We start from the raw sequence: 17,383 nt of genomic DNA on the forward strand, positions 1-17,383 counted from the left end.
CCTGAAAAAGCCTATTCTCTCAGCTGATTCCTCTACCTAAGTACCTTCATGGGCAGGTCTGGCCTTGGAATATTCGATGACTGACAATAAGGTAAAGCGATGCACAGAGAGAAAATAACTGCAGCTTATAATGAATGGTAACAGAAGAAAACATGTTCCTGGCCCACATATGATGCTCTGCTGATAATGCCTGTGCATTTATCCAAAGGAGTAGTAAGAATCTTTGGTGGAAACTGCCTGTCCGTTCAGATGAGCTAAAGCTGATGAATTGTACGGTTCTGTTGCTTCCTCCTCTGCTGGAGCAGCATTAATCAGAAAATGCAGAGAGATGAAATTCCAATCCCATGTGTTTTCCACAGAATTTTCTGACCTTTTTACCTGTTTTTCTTTTAAACCAGAGTTGTATGTTACAGTCTTGTAGTTACTTATCTCTTTCACCAAAAATGAAAACAAGGAAAAATCCAACCACAGCCTCTGGAACAAGCCAATTTTAGAGGATTCAGTAAATCTTAGGGGTATTGCTGGCTTACTAATTGCAGTATCTACTCTATAACACAGAATCAAGAATTGAATTATTTTAAGAATTGGTAGTTCGGTGAAATGTAATGTCTTTCTGGTGCCAAAAAATTATTGGAAAAACCAAAAACTGCTCGGTGGCAGCGTAAGTTCGTGCATAGTTGAGAATATCTGTAACTTGTGTTATGTTCAGATTTTTATGAGTTTCTATCACAATATTTTAAAGGTATTTAACTTGGCTTAATATTGATTGATCTCTACTGCACTATTCAAAAAAAAAAAAAACTTTGTTCATTTTATTTTTTACTGGACTTTTATTTCTAATACTACTATTGATTGGGAGTTTTTCCCCATAAATTTCAAAAGGCAAATAGCAATATTTTTCTTTTTCACTTTATTCTTGAAAGAAGCTCAACCATTTTTGAGAGTTTTGTTTAAAATTAAAAAAAAAAGATTAGTAGTTCTCAGGCAGAATGTTTGTGTACTAAATTTCAAATGGAAAAAATAATATCAACTTAGAAGCAACATAGAAACAGTCTTTATAGATGGGAAAGCCTTGGTCAAATTTAAGTACTGACATGTTACGAAAGCTTCTAAAATGAAGAACAGGTCCTGGAAGCTATGTTCTGAAACATTTTTATTATTCAAACTATGAATATATTTTTCTGCTTTGTGACCCTGCGTTTGTGTAATAATTGCTAATATGACCATCTGTATAAGCAATGCATATGGATGAGTTGTTATCCTTTTTATGCTAGGATACTGAGACAATTAAAAAGAAAAGACCCTATACAAATCAAACTGGAGCGGTTAGAACAAGGATTTTGTCTGTATATGAATGGAGCTAATTCAGAGCCAAGAAATTATTCCAAAAAATTCAACTCACAAGGCTACCCTAAAACTGAAGCAAGGACCGCCAGGACAAGTGGTGAGTTTCGTCAGAGTTTTACAGAGATTGTAGTGTAGAACTGTTTTAAACATTTTTCTCAACAGAGAGACAGCTTTGTTTGGGACATAACACTGCTGATAGATTTTTAAGATCTGGAGGACTACAGTGTTACCTAGTCTGGTCTCCCGTACGGCATAGACTATGACCAAATTATATTCAATAATGGCTCTTTCGTTAGGCTCATAAGTTTTGTTTAAACTATATTAGTCCTCCTAAAAAGACACATAATCTGTATTTAAATATTTGAAGTAGGGAAAATCTACCTTTTTCTCTTGTATGTTTTTCTGGTGATTAGCTGAGTTTATTTAAAATGTGTATCTTATTTCTAGTTTAAGTCTGTCTCTCACAATAGAGAGCAGTGTAGTATCAGGAATATTTTTGCTTCTGTGAAGTTATAAAATGTAATCTTAATGACGTTCTAATCATTTAGCTTATTGAAAAGTTGATTTTGTTGAATCTGTGTAAAGCAGGTTACCAACCTTGCTGCACACTTGCTATAACCTCTCAGCAGACCCTATCTACATGGGAACAGTACCTACTTGAGCTTTATCTTCACTTAAAAATGAAGACAAAGAGTTAAACATCTTAAAAATAAGATGAGTGTTTAATATGATTGAAAGCGTATTAATCTCAACAATCTGTAAGTCAATTTTAGCAGTACTAATTTCTTTCAGCCAATGTTGGGACCATAACTGCAACCTTCCCGCCCCATGTTGCATTAGACACATGCTACTTGTTTTCAAGTTTAAGCGTGTTCAGGCTTAGCCATGTTCTATTGGGCACTCTGAAATTGATCTTACTTTTTCCATCTCTTTTAGTTTCTCTCCAGTCCTCCACATGCTTCCAGCCATTGCAACACAGCAAACATCCTTTTTGTGTCATGATGCAGAAAAGATGGTATTCTTGAATATTGAAAAAGAACGAAATTGTGTGCCTCTGTCATACTGGGATGCTAGACCTTCAGGTAGCTAAAGAGGGTGTAAAACAACACTTTTGACTTTTGTGATCCAAACAGTTTGGAAGACTATTGTGGCAGGAGGTGTCAAGAGTAACTTCCTCTCCGAGTTTTGCTATGCAGCTGCCAGCTCTAAGCTTGACCAGGTTTTTATGGTCACTTGTTGTTACTTGATTCAGTTCAGGTAGAATACTTAGTTTCTGTTTGAGACCTGAGCTACTGTTCCTTTAATGACTTCAGTGGGAGTCTGTGATCCGTTCCTTACTTCCATGGAGTTAGACAGTAGCATTATTTCCAGGGGAGGGGAACCCAGTGTTTTGGTGCATCTTAGCTGTCTATAAGTATGTATAGCTGCAGTGAAAGATACCAACCAAATCTTCATTGTGTTATTTTGTTTCTTTCATTTTATTTTATTGCTGGAGTCTAGAGTGGGAGTCACTGGTGATCTGGATAAATGGCTTGCCTGGATGTAGTACTTTAGCAGTTTTGTAGTCCATTTTATTTCTAGGCGTTTTCTCTCAATGATAGAAAATGATTTTACTTACAGAAATGATTTCTAGCTGAGATACAGCACTGAATTTTCTTCCCTCTCTATCTCCTATGAGAGTTATTACATCATTTTATTACTTCTAAAGCATCTATCTATAGGATTAGTCTAAAAAAAAAAATTAGAAATGTGTGCCCACCTTCATAAAGCAGCATGGGTGCAAATCCCTCTTTGTGGTTCCTGAAAGTATTATCATAAATATCTTTTCCATACTATTTTGTCTGTATTCCCTATCAGATGTGTTATTGGAGTAATTCACGTGAGATGAAATGAAATGATGGACAAACTTCTTGGAATAATCCACGATAGTTATAATATGCTTAGACCTAACAAACGAATTACATTAAATGATGGATTTATAACACGTAAAGCGATGCTACTGATCTGTGGGTATATTGTGATGTCTGGCTTATGCACCCAAAGAAATAATTTCACAAACAACTGTGCACTCCCAGTGAATGTTTGTGTGGTTGCAAAGGTGTGGCTTAAGGGTAGCATGGGGTCTCCTTGATTTTGACAAATATTTTGATGACTTAGTTCTTCGGTAAGGGAATGGATGCTGTCAGCTCAAACCTTTTAAAGTTTGGAAGGGAATAGCATCAGTTGACCTAGTTTGTGCAGCAAAACAGGACATGGCTGATATTCGCAGCCCTTCCATCCCATGGAAAGGATGTTGTTGTTCTGAAGTAAGGTTTACAGCACAGATGATTAGCTCAGTCGCATCTGCTTTGCTTAAACTACTGTCCTGAGCAGCTTAGAGTGACAGGATCTCATGAATCCATAACAAAATATTCAAAGAATTCTGAGAACCAAATGCTCAACAGTATTTGAGTCCTGCCCTGTCCCTTTCTGCTTATCTTCACACCATCCATGAGTGGTCTTCTGGGCAGTTGTTTAAAGAGAGGGATTGTTTAGGAAGTGAAATTTAAAGACGCTTCCAGTTCTGCCCCAAAGCACCAACTGAATCAGACTGTGCTTCAACAGCACTGTAATTTTCAGGAGAGCTCACCCTCAGTGCCAGAAGAGCCCCATAGCATTCGGCACCAATGCTGATGACTGCAATTTTGGAGTTAATTAGGAGTAGGCTATGGAGCAGTAGCAGCTGTACTTGGAGGAGTATGTTTTATCAAGCAAGATACCAGACGTTTTCTTCCCTGGCACAGTCCCCTCTTCCCCTCTTCTCTGTGTCCTGTTTTAGACCTCTTTGGGCAAGAGGAAGATACTTTGTGCTGAAGGTATAGAACAAGCAGTTGTTCATCCGCTCAGTAGTTTTAGCATAACTCTAAAGTGGTATTAAGCTAGCACTGTTGCTGTAAGCAATGATCCTACCCTTTGCCTGCTCTCTCCCAAGTGCTTGTACCAGCATTTGTGCATTCACATGGTGAACCAGGTTGGACATCTGACTGGGATTAAAAGTAATCTTTCTTTTTATTTTTCCCTCAGTAAAAATTTGCCTATATCAATTCCCTGAACAGTTCACTGTACGGGTGCAAGTCTTGTCCAAAACAAAAAAAAAAGAAAATGTGGTACTAGGAGCTCGAATGAGCAGCCTGATCTAATTTTGAAGTAAGCTCTGCTTTGAATGGGCTGTTGGACTATGTGACCTCCAGAGGTCCCTTCCAGGTTAAATCTTTCTGTGATTTTATGACCTTGGTAGGAAGACTGCCGTTCTTATTGGCAGTGCCAGTTTCTACCGGCTTAATGTAACCATTAAATTATGGTTTAAAGAAAAAAGGTTTTGCATCAGCTGTTTTTCTCCACTGAAAAGGAAGCTGTAAATCTATCTTGGATGCAGGAAATCATACCTTTATTTAGGATGATATTGAAAGTTTTGCTGATGGAGTCTTTGCTCCACTGGGGGAAAAAATGGTACATGCCCTGTGACCTGTAGGATACTTGCCTGTTTCTCAATCAAAGCATTATCTCGGAAATCCATTGCTCCACTGTAAGTTGGGACCATTGCCAGCACAAGAGCCATCTGTTCTGCTTATCAACACGGAGAGAATTTTCACATTTCTGCCACCAACTGTTCCTTGACTTAAAAAGGAGGAAAATGACTCCTTGTTCTTCATTTATGACTTTTCACGAAGAACACTTCTCTGCACAGTATGTTAAACATCTAAATACGTTCTGTTTAATCTGCTATTTCTCTAGTATGTTTTCCTAATTCAAGAGTAAGTATGCACAAATCCTTTGTAAACCTAGCATAACATCTGTTGTTCAATAGGATGATCTTGGGCTCGCTTTATCAGTTTGCCTTCAGTAGTATGGATTCTGGACTCTTAACAGTTTTTCTAAGACAGCTTAAATTCTACCCATCTAGGAATTAGAATGATGTACATGCCTGTTCTAGAACATCTTTCTGTATTTTCCTATCAATGAATGTGGGCCTTCCTATGTTGTTCATGCAAATGTAGCTTTAAGCTGTTTATTTTCATGAACCCTCATGGTGGTGACTATTCCCAAAGAGGTTCAGAAATCCTGCTACTAACGCAGGACTAGCTGGTGATTGAAGCAGAGAGCCTTTTCACTTGTTAATGCTGTTCAGATGTGAATGGTGGACATTCCTCCCCTCAGCTGGGGACCTGAGGATCATTTAAAAGTGTATACGTATACAAAACTGTAAGTAGGGTGTATATTGTCAAATATTCTATTTCTGTTTTCTGTCTTCTAATTCTTGTCTTGAAATTCTGGAACAGCAGCCCAGCTAGAAGAGAGGGACTTGCGAGAACGGAGCACACAGACTGCACCAAGCAAAACAAAGCGCAAAGGATGGCTTCAGGTAAGAAACTGTTTGAAGGTATGCATCCTTTAACTAATAACCTTAGGTTGGAAATAATTTGGGGGGAAATGGTTGTAAGTGGTACATAACAGGCAGTTCATAGGCCTTGGGCTGATTTCTCATGGAGTCCTGGTGTTGATCTGGTCTTGGGTACTAAGTAGCAACATGAATAAATACCGCAACCAGTTTTTTATCTATTTTGAAGCGCAAAGAGGCAGAAAATCTCCTTGTAAAGGTCCGGATTCAATAGCATCCATTACAGAAACTTCTGTAGCCTTGAAGTAACTGATTGGCTCGCTATTCTCAAGCAGAATAAGCTGCTGCTTGACATAGCTGCTGGCATGCTTAACCTCTCTAGTGCAAGGATGGAAAACCTCATCTTGGAGATCCATCCTTGCTTGTCACTGCAGTTCTCTGCCCTGCCATATTATTGAAGAGACACATAGGTGTGATTTGCATAACTTGAATTGTAATTGGTGAGAAATTATTGTATATCAGAATAGAGGAAAATGCATACAAGTAGTACAAAATTTCCTGTCTACAGGAAATTTGAGGCCGTTAGCTTCATAATTCTTGAATCAGTGGATAAATCTGTGATCTTTTCTTTTGAATTAAAGAAGGATCTGATCTAACAAGTCAGGGAAGAGGATTCATTTAACAGAATAAGTAGTGTGTATTTTAAACAACTGAGACATCTGTCACCGAAACGATTACCCTACTTGATTAGCAATTGTCTTGGCTGGATGTCCAGTCTGTACCTGGATGACTGAAGATCAAGGTCACGCAGATTTTCTTTTATTTCAGCAAATACTGGAAATTCAAGGTTTTAGGCTGTGTTACTTTATAAATAACCTTTACTGCTTAGTTGGATTCATTTTTCAGGCTGTCATTTCTCTCAGTAGATTTCTGCTTACATGTTGGCCCATCAGATGTCGTTTGCTAAATTTGATAAATTTATGGCTAGTCATAAGCTATGTCATTCTAATCACAAGAACCAAGCAAAGAAGAAGGTTTCTCCTCTGACTGCACTAGAAAGTTAGCCAGCTATAAGTACCTGTACTACTTGAAACTAGCTTCGAGTGATATTTTAAGTCTTGAATCCAATTGGATGGGAGTGGAGCTATAGTAGCTGATGTACAGCTGGAATTATTTAGCTAAGAAAATGTGTAATCACTGAGTAAGCTGCAGGTGGTGCCAGACAGCAAGTTGTATTTTTCTTGTTTGTGTATATGGTTTGTAGTGGGTTTTTTGTTTTGTTTTTATGTAGCTTCCATGCAGTATTTGCTAATTCTACTGTGGGTGCAAGAAATATTCAGCATGGTGTAAGATCCACGTTTTTCTCAGAGTGCTATAGAATGCTTTGCTGTTTCTGGATGTTTTCTCCCATCCAGATCATCAAATCCTTCATTTCACACAATAGATTCAGAATAGTTCTTGATAGCAAACTGAATTTACTAGTTCCCTGTCAGGAGGTTTTTCATCCACAACTGGAGAAATTCGGCTGCCTAAATTTACCACCTAAATAGACTGTGGTGTTCTGCAACGTGTTACTGCTCCTATGAGGCTTCTATTCTAACTATTCTGGACTGCCACTGGAGATAATACAGAGAAAGCTAACTTTAACTGTTTGGATTAATGGTAAACCTTAATGTCCAAGTGAGGTACATCCAGTTGTAATTTAATATTCAACATCATCCTATGGAAGGTCCTTCTATTTCTGTCCAGCAATACTGATGGCTTTTCAGTGAGAGATCTTGCCTCTTGCTAGAACTTGATCTTAGTGTTCACTGCCTTCATAGGTGTGTTATTTAAGGTAATAGCTTGAGCTGTCTACTCATTAGCAGAGCCTTCCTGGTGTTCTAGCAAGGGTAGAAGGGATCCAGAACTCGATAGTGGTGCCCCCGTGAGAGCCTTTACCTGTACATGGTCACCTTGTAAATTCACCCCCAAACTGCCGCTTGAGTTTGCCATGGAATTTGTCTTGACCACCAGATTGACTCCCTGCTGTCTTGTTGTGTTCTGTTCTGATTTTCCTCTCTCTTGAAATGAAAGGTACTGCTATATGCATTTGAAATGAGGAGAGCCCTGTTCTTATATCCATTTGACTTGATTGATCCCTGTAACAAACAAAACTTTCCCAGGAATTTCTCAGTGGCTTTTTTTGGATAGCCAAAGGACCCAGCAAATTATTTTTGAAACTGTCTAACTTAATTTCAGGCTGTGCTAAGGTATGCTACAAGGCCAGAAGGTAGACTTATTGACAGAACACGTTCTACTACCAAGTTGCCTTAGCATCTCTTCTGTGAGACATCTCTGACAGATACAAAATGGTAGAGGAGCATATGAACAGCCAATTAAGTTTGATGTCATTGTGGAAATTTCCAGATCATAAGTTGTTTTTCATAAAACTGTATTCCCATCATTCAGCTCTGAGGTTTTCCTGTAAGTGATCCCTATAGAGGGCTTACCTAGAATGGAATATATATCTTTGTACGGGAATTCAAAATTCGCAAAATGGTTACTTGCAGATAAGTTTGTTCCCTGGGAGACGCATATGGACTTCCTGCTTTCTGTTTCTCTTTTTGACTGCTGAAATAGTGTGGCATAGAAAGGTGAGATTTCTCAGATGTGCATGAGTTATCCCTCATTAGCCAGGCTTCAGTAACTGGTGGTGCATACGCTTTGCCTGCATCCTGGTTATGAAGCAAAACAGTAATTTGAACCACCTTCATAGCCATGTCTATGATATTCTCAAGGGAAAATAAATCTTTGAGTTTGAATGTTTGTGGCACAACGTTTCTCTGTGCCCCCAATACATTACACAAGACTAACACATCTTCCAAAAATTGCAATTGCTTTAAGTAGTTTTTTTGGTTCCTTTATAGTACACAGGCATTGTTCTGTAAAACATAATCAAACTGTTAACAGAACAAAGCCTAACTTGTTTAAATGTTTCTTTTTACAGAAAACTGTGGAGATTAAAACAGAAAGTGGATCTAAACTCTGCATTAAACCTCCTCCTGAGTACTCTGAGGATTTTGAACCTTATGAAAGCGTGAACATGGAGACAGATGATGATGATGATGATGCTCTCTGCTACTCCCAGGTACAGCTCACTCTTGCCTTCTCTTGTTCACAGTAATGGCAATGGAAACGTTGAATGGGCTCAGTTATCAGTCTTGGCTAGTGCATGCAAACCCCATATATAATAGTTCTTTCACTAGAGGATTTGGCATTGATGAGATGTCATAAAGAAGGAGCAAAATGAAAAGAAAGTAGAGGTTTAAAAAAATCTAATCTCAGTCAGCAACGCTAAAACATCAAAAGTTTTAGCTTATAGCAGGAGCATATTTTCTCGGACAGAACCAAGCTATCTCTTGAAGGGAGGGTCTTTTCAGTTCATTTAGCGATGGTCCCCATGGACTTCACTGTTGACTCTCAGGTTAGATAAAGCTTAAGTAACACTGGTTACCATTCTTAGGTTTTGTTTTTTTTTTTTGAATGATTAGGCTGAAATTGCTGCATGTCATGGTTTTACCTAACAGAAGTTAGAATAAAGTTTTAAATACTATAAGCAATGTAGTTGCTTTCCATCAAAGGTTATTATTGTATTGTTATGACTGTACTGTTTGGCAATTTAGCCTTCCATTTGGTTACTAATTGCGGTTGGTTCTAGCATACTTCGCAAATGTCCTGTCCTTAAAAAATGAATAATTAAAAAAAACCTCTGGCTGTTTTTCTGTGTAATGAATGAATGCCATCAAAAAAGCCTTTCTATCTATATATGAAACTGTCCACAGCTGGCTGATACCACTTATGTCAGGCAAACCTGCCAAGCGTATTTTCCTAGTTTGCACTTCTGTAAAGCTAATAAAACCTCAGAGATTCATCATCAGCCATAATCCAAGGGATAGATGTGCATGATTTTGAGCTATTTGTGTTCTTAATTTTGCAGATTTTACCCTCTGTCAGATATGACTGAAACTGCCCTACAATTTTGAAGGCTATGATGAAGGGATGGGTTTACAGAGGGACAGCCAACATGACTATACAAGTCTTATTTCCGTAGAAAACACAAACTTCCAAGACTTAATGAGATAGAATCATTTCTTGGATAATAAAGAATGCTGCATGTTTCTAGCTTTAGCTGGACCTTATGTGTGGTGGATAACAGCAACTATTGGGTGTGGAATAATCACTACCCCTCATATATTCTAGTGTGTGTACACTACATACGTGTATGTATGTACTTGCTTTGTTAGAGAACAAAATGGGGATTTGAAGACTCTTAAGGCACTAAACAAAATCACTTGTTTGTAGAATATATAACCTGAAAATAATCTGAAATTTGGCTTCCTTTTAAACTCTGTTTTGTAGTGTCTCGTATTTAACTGAAATTTTCTCTGATCACTTTAGATGTGTTTTCTCTCTTTGAAGTAAAACCCACATAGTATTTTAGAAGGTGTAAAAGTAAATTTTTTATTGTTTTTTATTTTTCTCCTTTCAGTTCTACAGTTGGTGATCTTGGGAAATCATCTGCAATTAAAATTACAGTAAACGTCTTAATTGTTTTTGTTCCAGAATTTCATGTCTTCCAGTAGCAGTCCATCCAGTAACTTTAAAGACTCAACCCTGAACTCCATTACACAACTTTGCAGTGACGGTAAAAAGGAAAAAATATTATTAAGTATTGAGGACATAAAGGTATGGGACAGTGTTTTGGTTTGTGTGTGGGTGGGGGGGATTCTTTTTTTTTTTTTTTTTTTTTCCTACTACGTGATTTGTTGCTCAAACTTTGTAGAAGCTTGGCATGGTGATTTGAAACAAAACATCAAATTGTCAGGCTTTCTGAGAAAATGAAGCTTTTATAAGCATGGTTAACTATAGATTTGGCTAATTTCTCCTACAGCCTGTCCTGTAGTTGAGTACCATGACTTCAATGTCTCTGTTTGCATGTATCTTTATATAATTTTTATTTTGTTATTTTTTTGGAACATCCACCCAGCTGTTTGAGGGGGATTGACACTTTAAATCTTGAAACAGTTTTCACCAGTCCTCCAGGGTTGTGTGAGCCTGAAGGAATGTTTTTGAGGTGGTACATCTAAAAGATGTTTGTATTATCTACTAACTGTTGCCTAAAACGGCAACCAAGTAGACCTATGATGACTGTGGCTCTCTTTTGTGTGCTTCCCCTGTTTTCAGCCTTTTTTCAGTACAGATATTACTAGGCTGACTATGTTCACAGCAGGAGATAATGTAACACAGTGTTAAGATATGAGAGTTGATATGAATTTTGGCTTCAAATCTCCTGTAACAGAAGATTTGAGTAAAGAAGTCACATTATGAAAGCTTTTGAATCTCTTGGTAAACGTGACTTAAGGTTTTTCTCAGTATCTTTACATCTGTATTTTCCAATTACACAGGTGCATACAATTTCAGTGCATTGCTGGAGTGTATGTATGCTACATGTCTTTTCTGTTTTCAGCTGGGATGTAAAAAAAAAAGCGGACTCGGTCCATTCTTGCTTCTTCTTTCTACCTTTCCTATGTTGCTTTTGAGCTTATGATTTTTTTCCTTTACAAAACAGTAACTTGTTTACACTGAGTGATATTTATAGTTATGTGTAAGTAGTAAGCTAATAATTTTAAACCACCAAAACTTTTCTTTGTATCCCAGATAAAGACTTTAAGTTTTCCTGAAGCTATAAGGTATTTTCTTGAATGTCTTGTTACAGCACAGATGTCATCAGGTTTCAAAGTAAAGGAAGACAAGGCAAGAGAAAGTCCAATTCTGTGTCAAATAATCAGAAATACTAGTGTTGCTTGATGGGAAGACATGCTCAATATAAAGACTTATGCTTCTTAAATGCATTTTTTTTTCTTACCTTTACTGGCATTAGGGTAAGCAAACTCTATGAGTAAGATGAAAGCTTGAAGCTATCTTAGGTACAAACTAACTGTGACAGCGTGTGTTCAGGTCACAATGAAAGCTTAAAACTACTCTCCTGGTACAGATTACACTGATTAGGAAAGCCTCATTGACAGAAACATATTACAAAGAGTAGGCAAACTTAAGTTCAAAAGAAGGTCCATAAGCCACCTAAGGTCTTTTCCTTTTATATTCGTAAAACCAAAAGGCTCTCCAGCATCATTTATGCAGTTTTTGGCATATGCTTAGAGAGGCAAGGCAGTTTTTTCAAAAGTTCAAAGTAGATTAACTTTCGCATAAAAACCTGTTACAATGTATCCAATTTGTGGAAACTGGTAGTCCATTAGACCACAAGTCTCTTGTACTGCTTTTTCGGGTGCGGATGTGTGCAAGACAGAAGTATGAGCATCTATTCAATTACTTGTTAAGAAGCTGCGATATATCAGCATTATTGTCTGAGGAAGGTGTTTAGAAAATCTGGATTGCAATTAATCTTCAAATAGACTACCAAATCCTTTGGCTTGCTAACTGTGTAAAGGTGGAAGATAGATATCTATCCTCGCTATCTCCATTACTTACCTCCTATTTGTAACTTATTTCTAAAATTGGTTTTGCACATGCAAATTTCTTGACCTACATTTTTTTTTCTGCAAGGATTCTGAGAAGGAACAAAGGAGATGCAGGATAACTTTCTTTTACAACTCCTCACCAGAGGGCTGAAGACGTGGCAAAGGAATATAAATATTTTTAGCTGGATTATGGCTCTAAGTTTATGAGAAGATACTTGTTCCTCCTGGGGGAGGAAGAGGCAACTGTGTTGTTGTATTTTAAAGGCATGTTTGAGCTTTCCTGACAAATCTGTTTGAATTGTACCAGGATCTGAGAAGAAGCTTGCAGATCAGTATAGAAGAGAAAAGGATGGAGGAGAAATCTTTTAGTGATGATTATGACTCTGTTGAAGAGGATGTGTTTTCAGAATCATCTCCTACTGAGGAAACAATTGCAAGCTTTGGAGGCCTTCAGTTGCATAGCAATAAATCATTGCAGAAAGAAACTTCTGAACATCAGGAGGCTGGGAGACGCTCTAGCCTTGATTCTGGTGCTCTTATTGTGTTGGAGTTCAAGCAGGATCAAAGTAGTAAGTCCCTATGTATCAGGCAGTTTTTTCTACAGTATTGTAATAATTCTTTGAGAACACTAGTGTTTTGAATTAAGGTACAGACCTGTAGCAGTTCCTTTAAAAGCGATATCCATAATCTGATGTGGGAAAGATCTCCCACAGGGGTAATACTCTTGCTTCTTTTTTAGGGGTACGTGCCTCTGGTTGCCTCCATTCCTTCCCAGATAGTGTAGAGAACCGGCAGAGTTCATGTTATATCTTGGGCTAGGCTTTTGGGTGCGTGGAGGAGTTATTTTATTGTGTGTCCTTACTGAAATAGTTCTTTTTGAAGTATATTTATAAGTTACTATGTAGGATCAGCCTGCCTCTCATAGTCTCAGGGCCTATGTCAGGCCTGTATGCAGTTATAATCACAGGTACTGCTTTCAGTGTGTACATATATGTATAGACATCATATAATTTGTCTTTTAATGTGTAAATAAATGTAAAAATCACTGTTGAGAAATATTCTGGAGGTCAGTGTATTACTGGGCTCACTAACAGATTAAACAAATTAATAGGAAGCAGGTTCATTTTACATTATGGGCTAAATACATACCTTAGCTCAAATGTTCCTTAACTACTGACTGCCATAATCTGATTATACCTGGCAAAGAGTTGCACCATACATGCCATATTCCTCCCTGTGCATCCACTGCTGGCTGCTTTCAGAGCTGAAAACTTGCCATAGATGATTATTTGGCCCGATCTGGTAGGGATGCCCTTTTGCCTTGTGAGAGCTGCACTCTGGGTTTTGCTATGCTGTTTGCTAAAGGAAAGACCACTGAGGCTGTAGGGATATATGGCTTCTCAGTGCTGACGGTTACTTCAGCTTTTCGGTTAGGGCTAGGAAGACCAGCCTTTGTTTCAAGGTTACACTAACACCAGGTTCATGCTTCTTTCCGGCTTGGACATGAAACCTGCGTTCCCAGGGCCTTTCGAGGGGGTTGAAACTGGTATCAGTATTATGATAGCATTGAAAGTAACACACAGGAAAGTACTTTGGTGTTTTGATAAATAAACACTGCCTGTGAGTACAGAAGGCAGAGAAACGTTAGAGTGGACTACCTTCCTGGCACCCAGGCTTTATCTCTAGCTCCCATACAGTGACCTAAGCCAGAAGGAATAGCTGTATCACCCAGTCTGAACTGGCTACCTTGTACAACACAAGACATGGCACATCCATGAATTGTGGATATCTTTAGGAGAACTTCTGCTCTTTTTCAAGTGTTAGTAGCACATGCAATGAAACGAGCATGTCCTTGTGGAATAAGAGAATTCTTACTTTAGTAGAACCTATATGTCCAGCTCCTGCTTTGTCTCCTTGTGTACTACTTGCAGGACTATGTAAGAGTGAGTGCACACACACTATATGTATCTCAGTTCTCCTCAACTGCTTTTTGCAGTGCTTCAGAGTCATGGCTTTCCACTAAGAAAATCTTTTTTTGTCTTCTCTTCTATAGCATCCTCATTAGCTTCCCTTGTTTCTCTTAGAGTCTTTTTTCTTTTTGTTAGCACAAATGTCTTTCTGCTGCAACAGACAAAATAGCACACTGGCAATGACAGCTAAAACTTCTGCTGACATTTCAGTTCCTCCAGTCTCACCTATTTTTCTTTTCAGTATCTCTTCATTTGTTATCCTTTTCTCAGATCGATTTTCCTTCTGAAATACTTTTGGATTGTCTTGGATCCATTTCAAAACAAGCTTCTAGGTTTTCCAGATGTTTTGCGTCAAGATGGGGTTACAAAAACTGCTGGCCTTTTAAAATCTGTTCTGTTTGTGTGCTTGTATAGGCTCAAGACAAGACTCAAGTTTCAGATGAGTACCTCTCTAAGGTACTGAAGTATGACGCCTCCAAAAATATCTTGGTCGGTTTTTTTCCTTCCTAATGGAGAAGTGCATAGGCTACGCTTCCAGTCTAAAGATCCAGTTCACTGTTGCGATGGCCCTGGGTTGTAACTCTTCCAACGAGCTCTGTGTTCTGCTTTACTGAGCAGCAGCAGTAAGGAAAATGCCAGATCTGCAATTAATCAAGTCCACTTGGATGCTGACTTGATAAGAGTCAGGATTTTTCTAAGTGTAGAAGGTTCAGTGAAGGATGATGATGGTAATCTGAACTACAGAGGAAAAAAGTGACAAAGTAGGCGAGGACTACTTTAGTGTGAAAAGAGATGTTTGAGAGTGAAAGTATAGAGGGGATTAGATAAAGCTCTATAAAATAGCATTTGGCGCTAGACTTTAAATCACTTGTACGGCAAGACCTAAGGACACCAGTGATGTTTTCCAGCAGCAGGTCTAAAGCACACAAAAGGTAATACTTTTCTATGTAATGTATAATTAAGTTGTTCCTAATGCTAGTGAAATGAAAGCTAAATTGTCAATGCATTCAGAAAGGCTTTATACAACTTCATGGAAGACAGGGCTGCTGTTATCTATTACAGTTGCTTCCCTGCATCTGTCTGTCTGCTGAAGAAGTCCCTAAAGCACTGCTAGGCAGTGTTTGTGAAGGGGAGTGTTACTCTGTTCCTGTATGCTTTCCGTGCATCCTCCTCTAGCTGTTGTCAGAGACAGGATTTTGGGCTCATCTTTTGATCTGACCTCCTTATGTCTTGCCATTGCTTTACTGCCTCGTAGCTGTGGGGTGTTTGGTGCAGTCTTGCCCATCCTCTAATAGAGTCTCTCTGCTGGCTCTGGCCTGTGTGGGAGATGCAAAGAAAAATATATCAAGTATCATTCATTGACTACTTTGTCCCCTTGTGTCAACCGCTTTGTCTTATGTTTTCCTGAAGATAGCCTAGGGAGTTCACTGTTTATGATGGTTTGCTTCATACTCTCTTGAGGTTTTCGTACTCTTCAGCAAATCTGTTGTTCTGATTTGCTGATTTGAGAGACTAATTAATGTCCTTTCAGCAGTATTTTAAGGATTTTTTTTGAAAAGTAAGACCATTTACAGCCTTATTTAACCTGCTTGCATCACCAGGCTTAGATACTCTTGAACCAGGATCTTTTCAGACTGTCTGTGAGATTTTTTTCAACAGTGTTCTTAATATGTGTTTTTAGATTATTTGTATTTATTTATTAATAATCCAGGAAGCTGAACCATCCCAGTCTCAACTTCCTCCATTTCACATCCTGGATGCTGATTGCCTGTTATCATGACATGTGCTATTCATCCTTGTTTGAGGATATGCTAATTTGAGAAAGCATATCTATCGGGCTATATGAGCCAGACTTTTTGTTAGGGCCTGCATTCTCCTTTGGAGACCTCAGTGTCTAGGCCCTGAATCAGTCATTGGTTCTCAAAGGTGTTTAGCTCATTAAAGATAAGAGAGCTCAATCAGAGGACAGATCTGAGGCTTGACCCATGTTGAGTGTTTCTTAAAATTCCCTCCCTATCTCCTTTTAGGTGTGTGTGCATATATACATATATATATATATATTTTTTTTTTTTTCCTCCCTCTATCCGTAGTTAATAGCTCAACTTAAGAGGAAATGGTCTCTGAATGAACTGAGTGGAGGAGTGTTCTCATAACCTTGGAGAGGTGGGGTGCGAATGTGGAGGGGTGGCAGAAGCAGGGATAGAAACAAGGGATGGAGCAGCAGTGAGCATACCCCATGTCAGCTGAGGACAGCAGAAGGGGAGAGCAGAGGGAGCTTTTCTCATCATAACTCGATTCACAGTTCTGTTGCGGCCACATCCTGTTGCCCTGCCAGTGAGTCCTTAGTAGTAGTGAGTCTTGAGCCTGCCCCAGGGTGTTTTATGCCCTTGGGAGAGGGAGGGGCATATCTTCACTTTGGTATAGATAAACTAGCAGCTGAAATCTGTTGGTGTAGAATGGGAGGAGATCCTTAGTCCTGGGAGATGTTAGAGAAGTTTGATTTCGTTCCCCTTCTGTCACTGTACTGAGAAGGGTATCAGTCTGCTTGGACTCTGTGCTCAGTCCAAGCTGGTTTGAGTGAAGTTTGGCTCAGCCTTTCTGTGTCACCTTCAGTGCTGGAGGGCTTCTATCCATGTAACAGGATAAGAGCCACAGAACCAGACAATGGTGAAGAGGAGGATATTGGGAGAATCCCACGTGGCAAGCTCTCATTCAGTGCCCATGTCTATTCTGGCAGTTCTCAGATGTTCCCAGTGCATTGTCTGCTATCACTTCAGCAGTATAGGCCAAGATCTTTAGACAGTGATTTTTCTCCAGAGGGAAGTTTCAAAGCTTATGATGCAAGCAATGGAGGCATTAATATTCTCAAATAAGAGTACTCTATTGCAAACTCCACTAGACAACTCTCTATCCTTTGACGTCTTTAAGTAAGACTAAATTTTAGTCCATGTTTTAAGAATTTATTTGGGCTCAGCTATGTTAATGAGTGACTCGGGGCTCCTTGTTCTGTTTCTATGTTTATTGACAGTAATGCAGGTAAATGTGTGCTGCAGACAGAGATGTATTGGTGTAAAGTATTTTATAATGATATGTTTTGTTTTGCTAAGTCAGTGCAAGCCATGCATGTGTAATTCTACATTAATAGAAGTGCCAATAAAAGGAAAAGA

The 17,383-nt window shown here is 38.6% G+C and overlaps 1 protein-coding gene across 5 annotated transcripts in view; it reads left to right on the forward strand.

The window, feature by feature from the left end:
- Positions 1–17,383, forward strand: part of KATNIP (katanin interacting protein) — an 82,558-nt gene that overhangs the window by 4,164 nt on the left and 61,011 nt on the right. For 2 of the 5 annotated variants that reach the window (XM_068908405.1, XM_009674652.2), the window contains exons 4-8: positions 1,275–1,444; positions 5,670–5,749; positions 8,715–8,855; positions 10,331–10,453; positions 12,554–12,815. In XM_068908405.1, the coding sequence (XP_068764506.1) occupies positions 1,275–1,444; positions 5,670–5,749; positions 8,715–8,855; positions 10,331–10,453; positions 12,554–12,815 (776 nt within the window). Of the gene's footprint in view, positions 1–1,274; positions 1,445–2,283; positions 2,430–5,666; positions 5,750–8,714; positions 8,856–10,330; positions 10,454–12,553; positions 12,816–17,383 lie in introns of all 5 variants that reach the window. The other 3 variants (XM_009674651.2, XM_009674654.2, XM_068908404.1) reach the window with 2 other exon arrangements.

Source organism: Struthio camelus, chromosome 15, assembly GCF_040807025.1.
Source record: "Struthio camelus isolate bStrCam1 chromosome 15, bStrCam1.hap1, whole genome shotgun sequence".
Taxonomy (NCBI): Eukaryota; Metazoa; Chordata; class Aves; order Struthioniformes; family Struthionidae; genus Struthio; species Struthio camelus.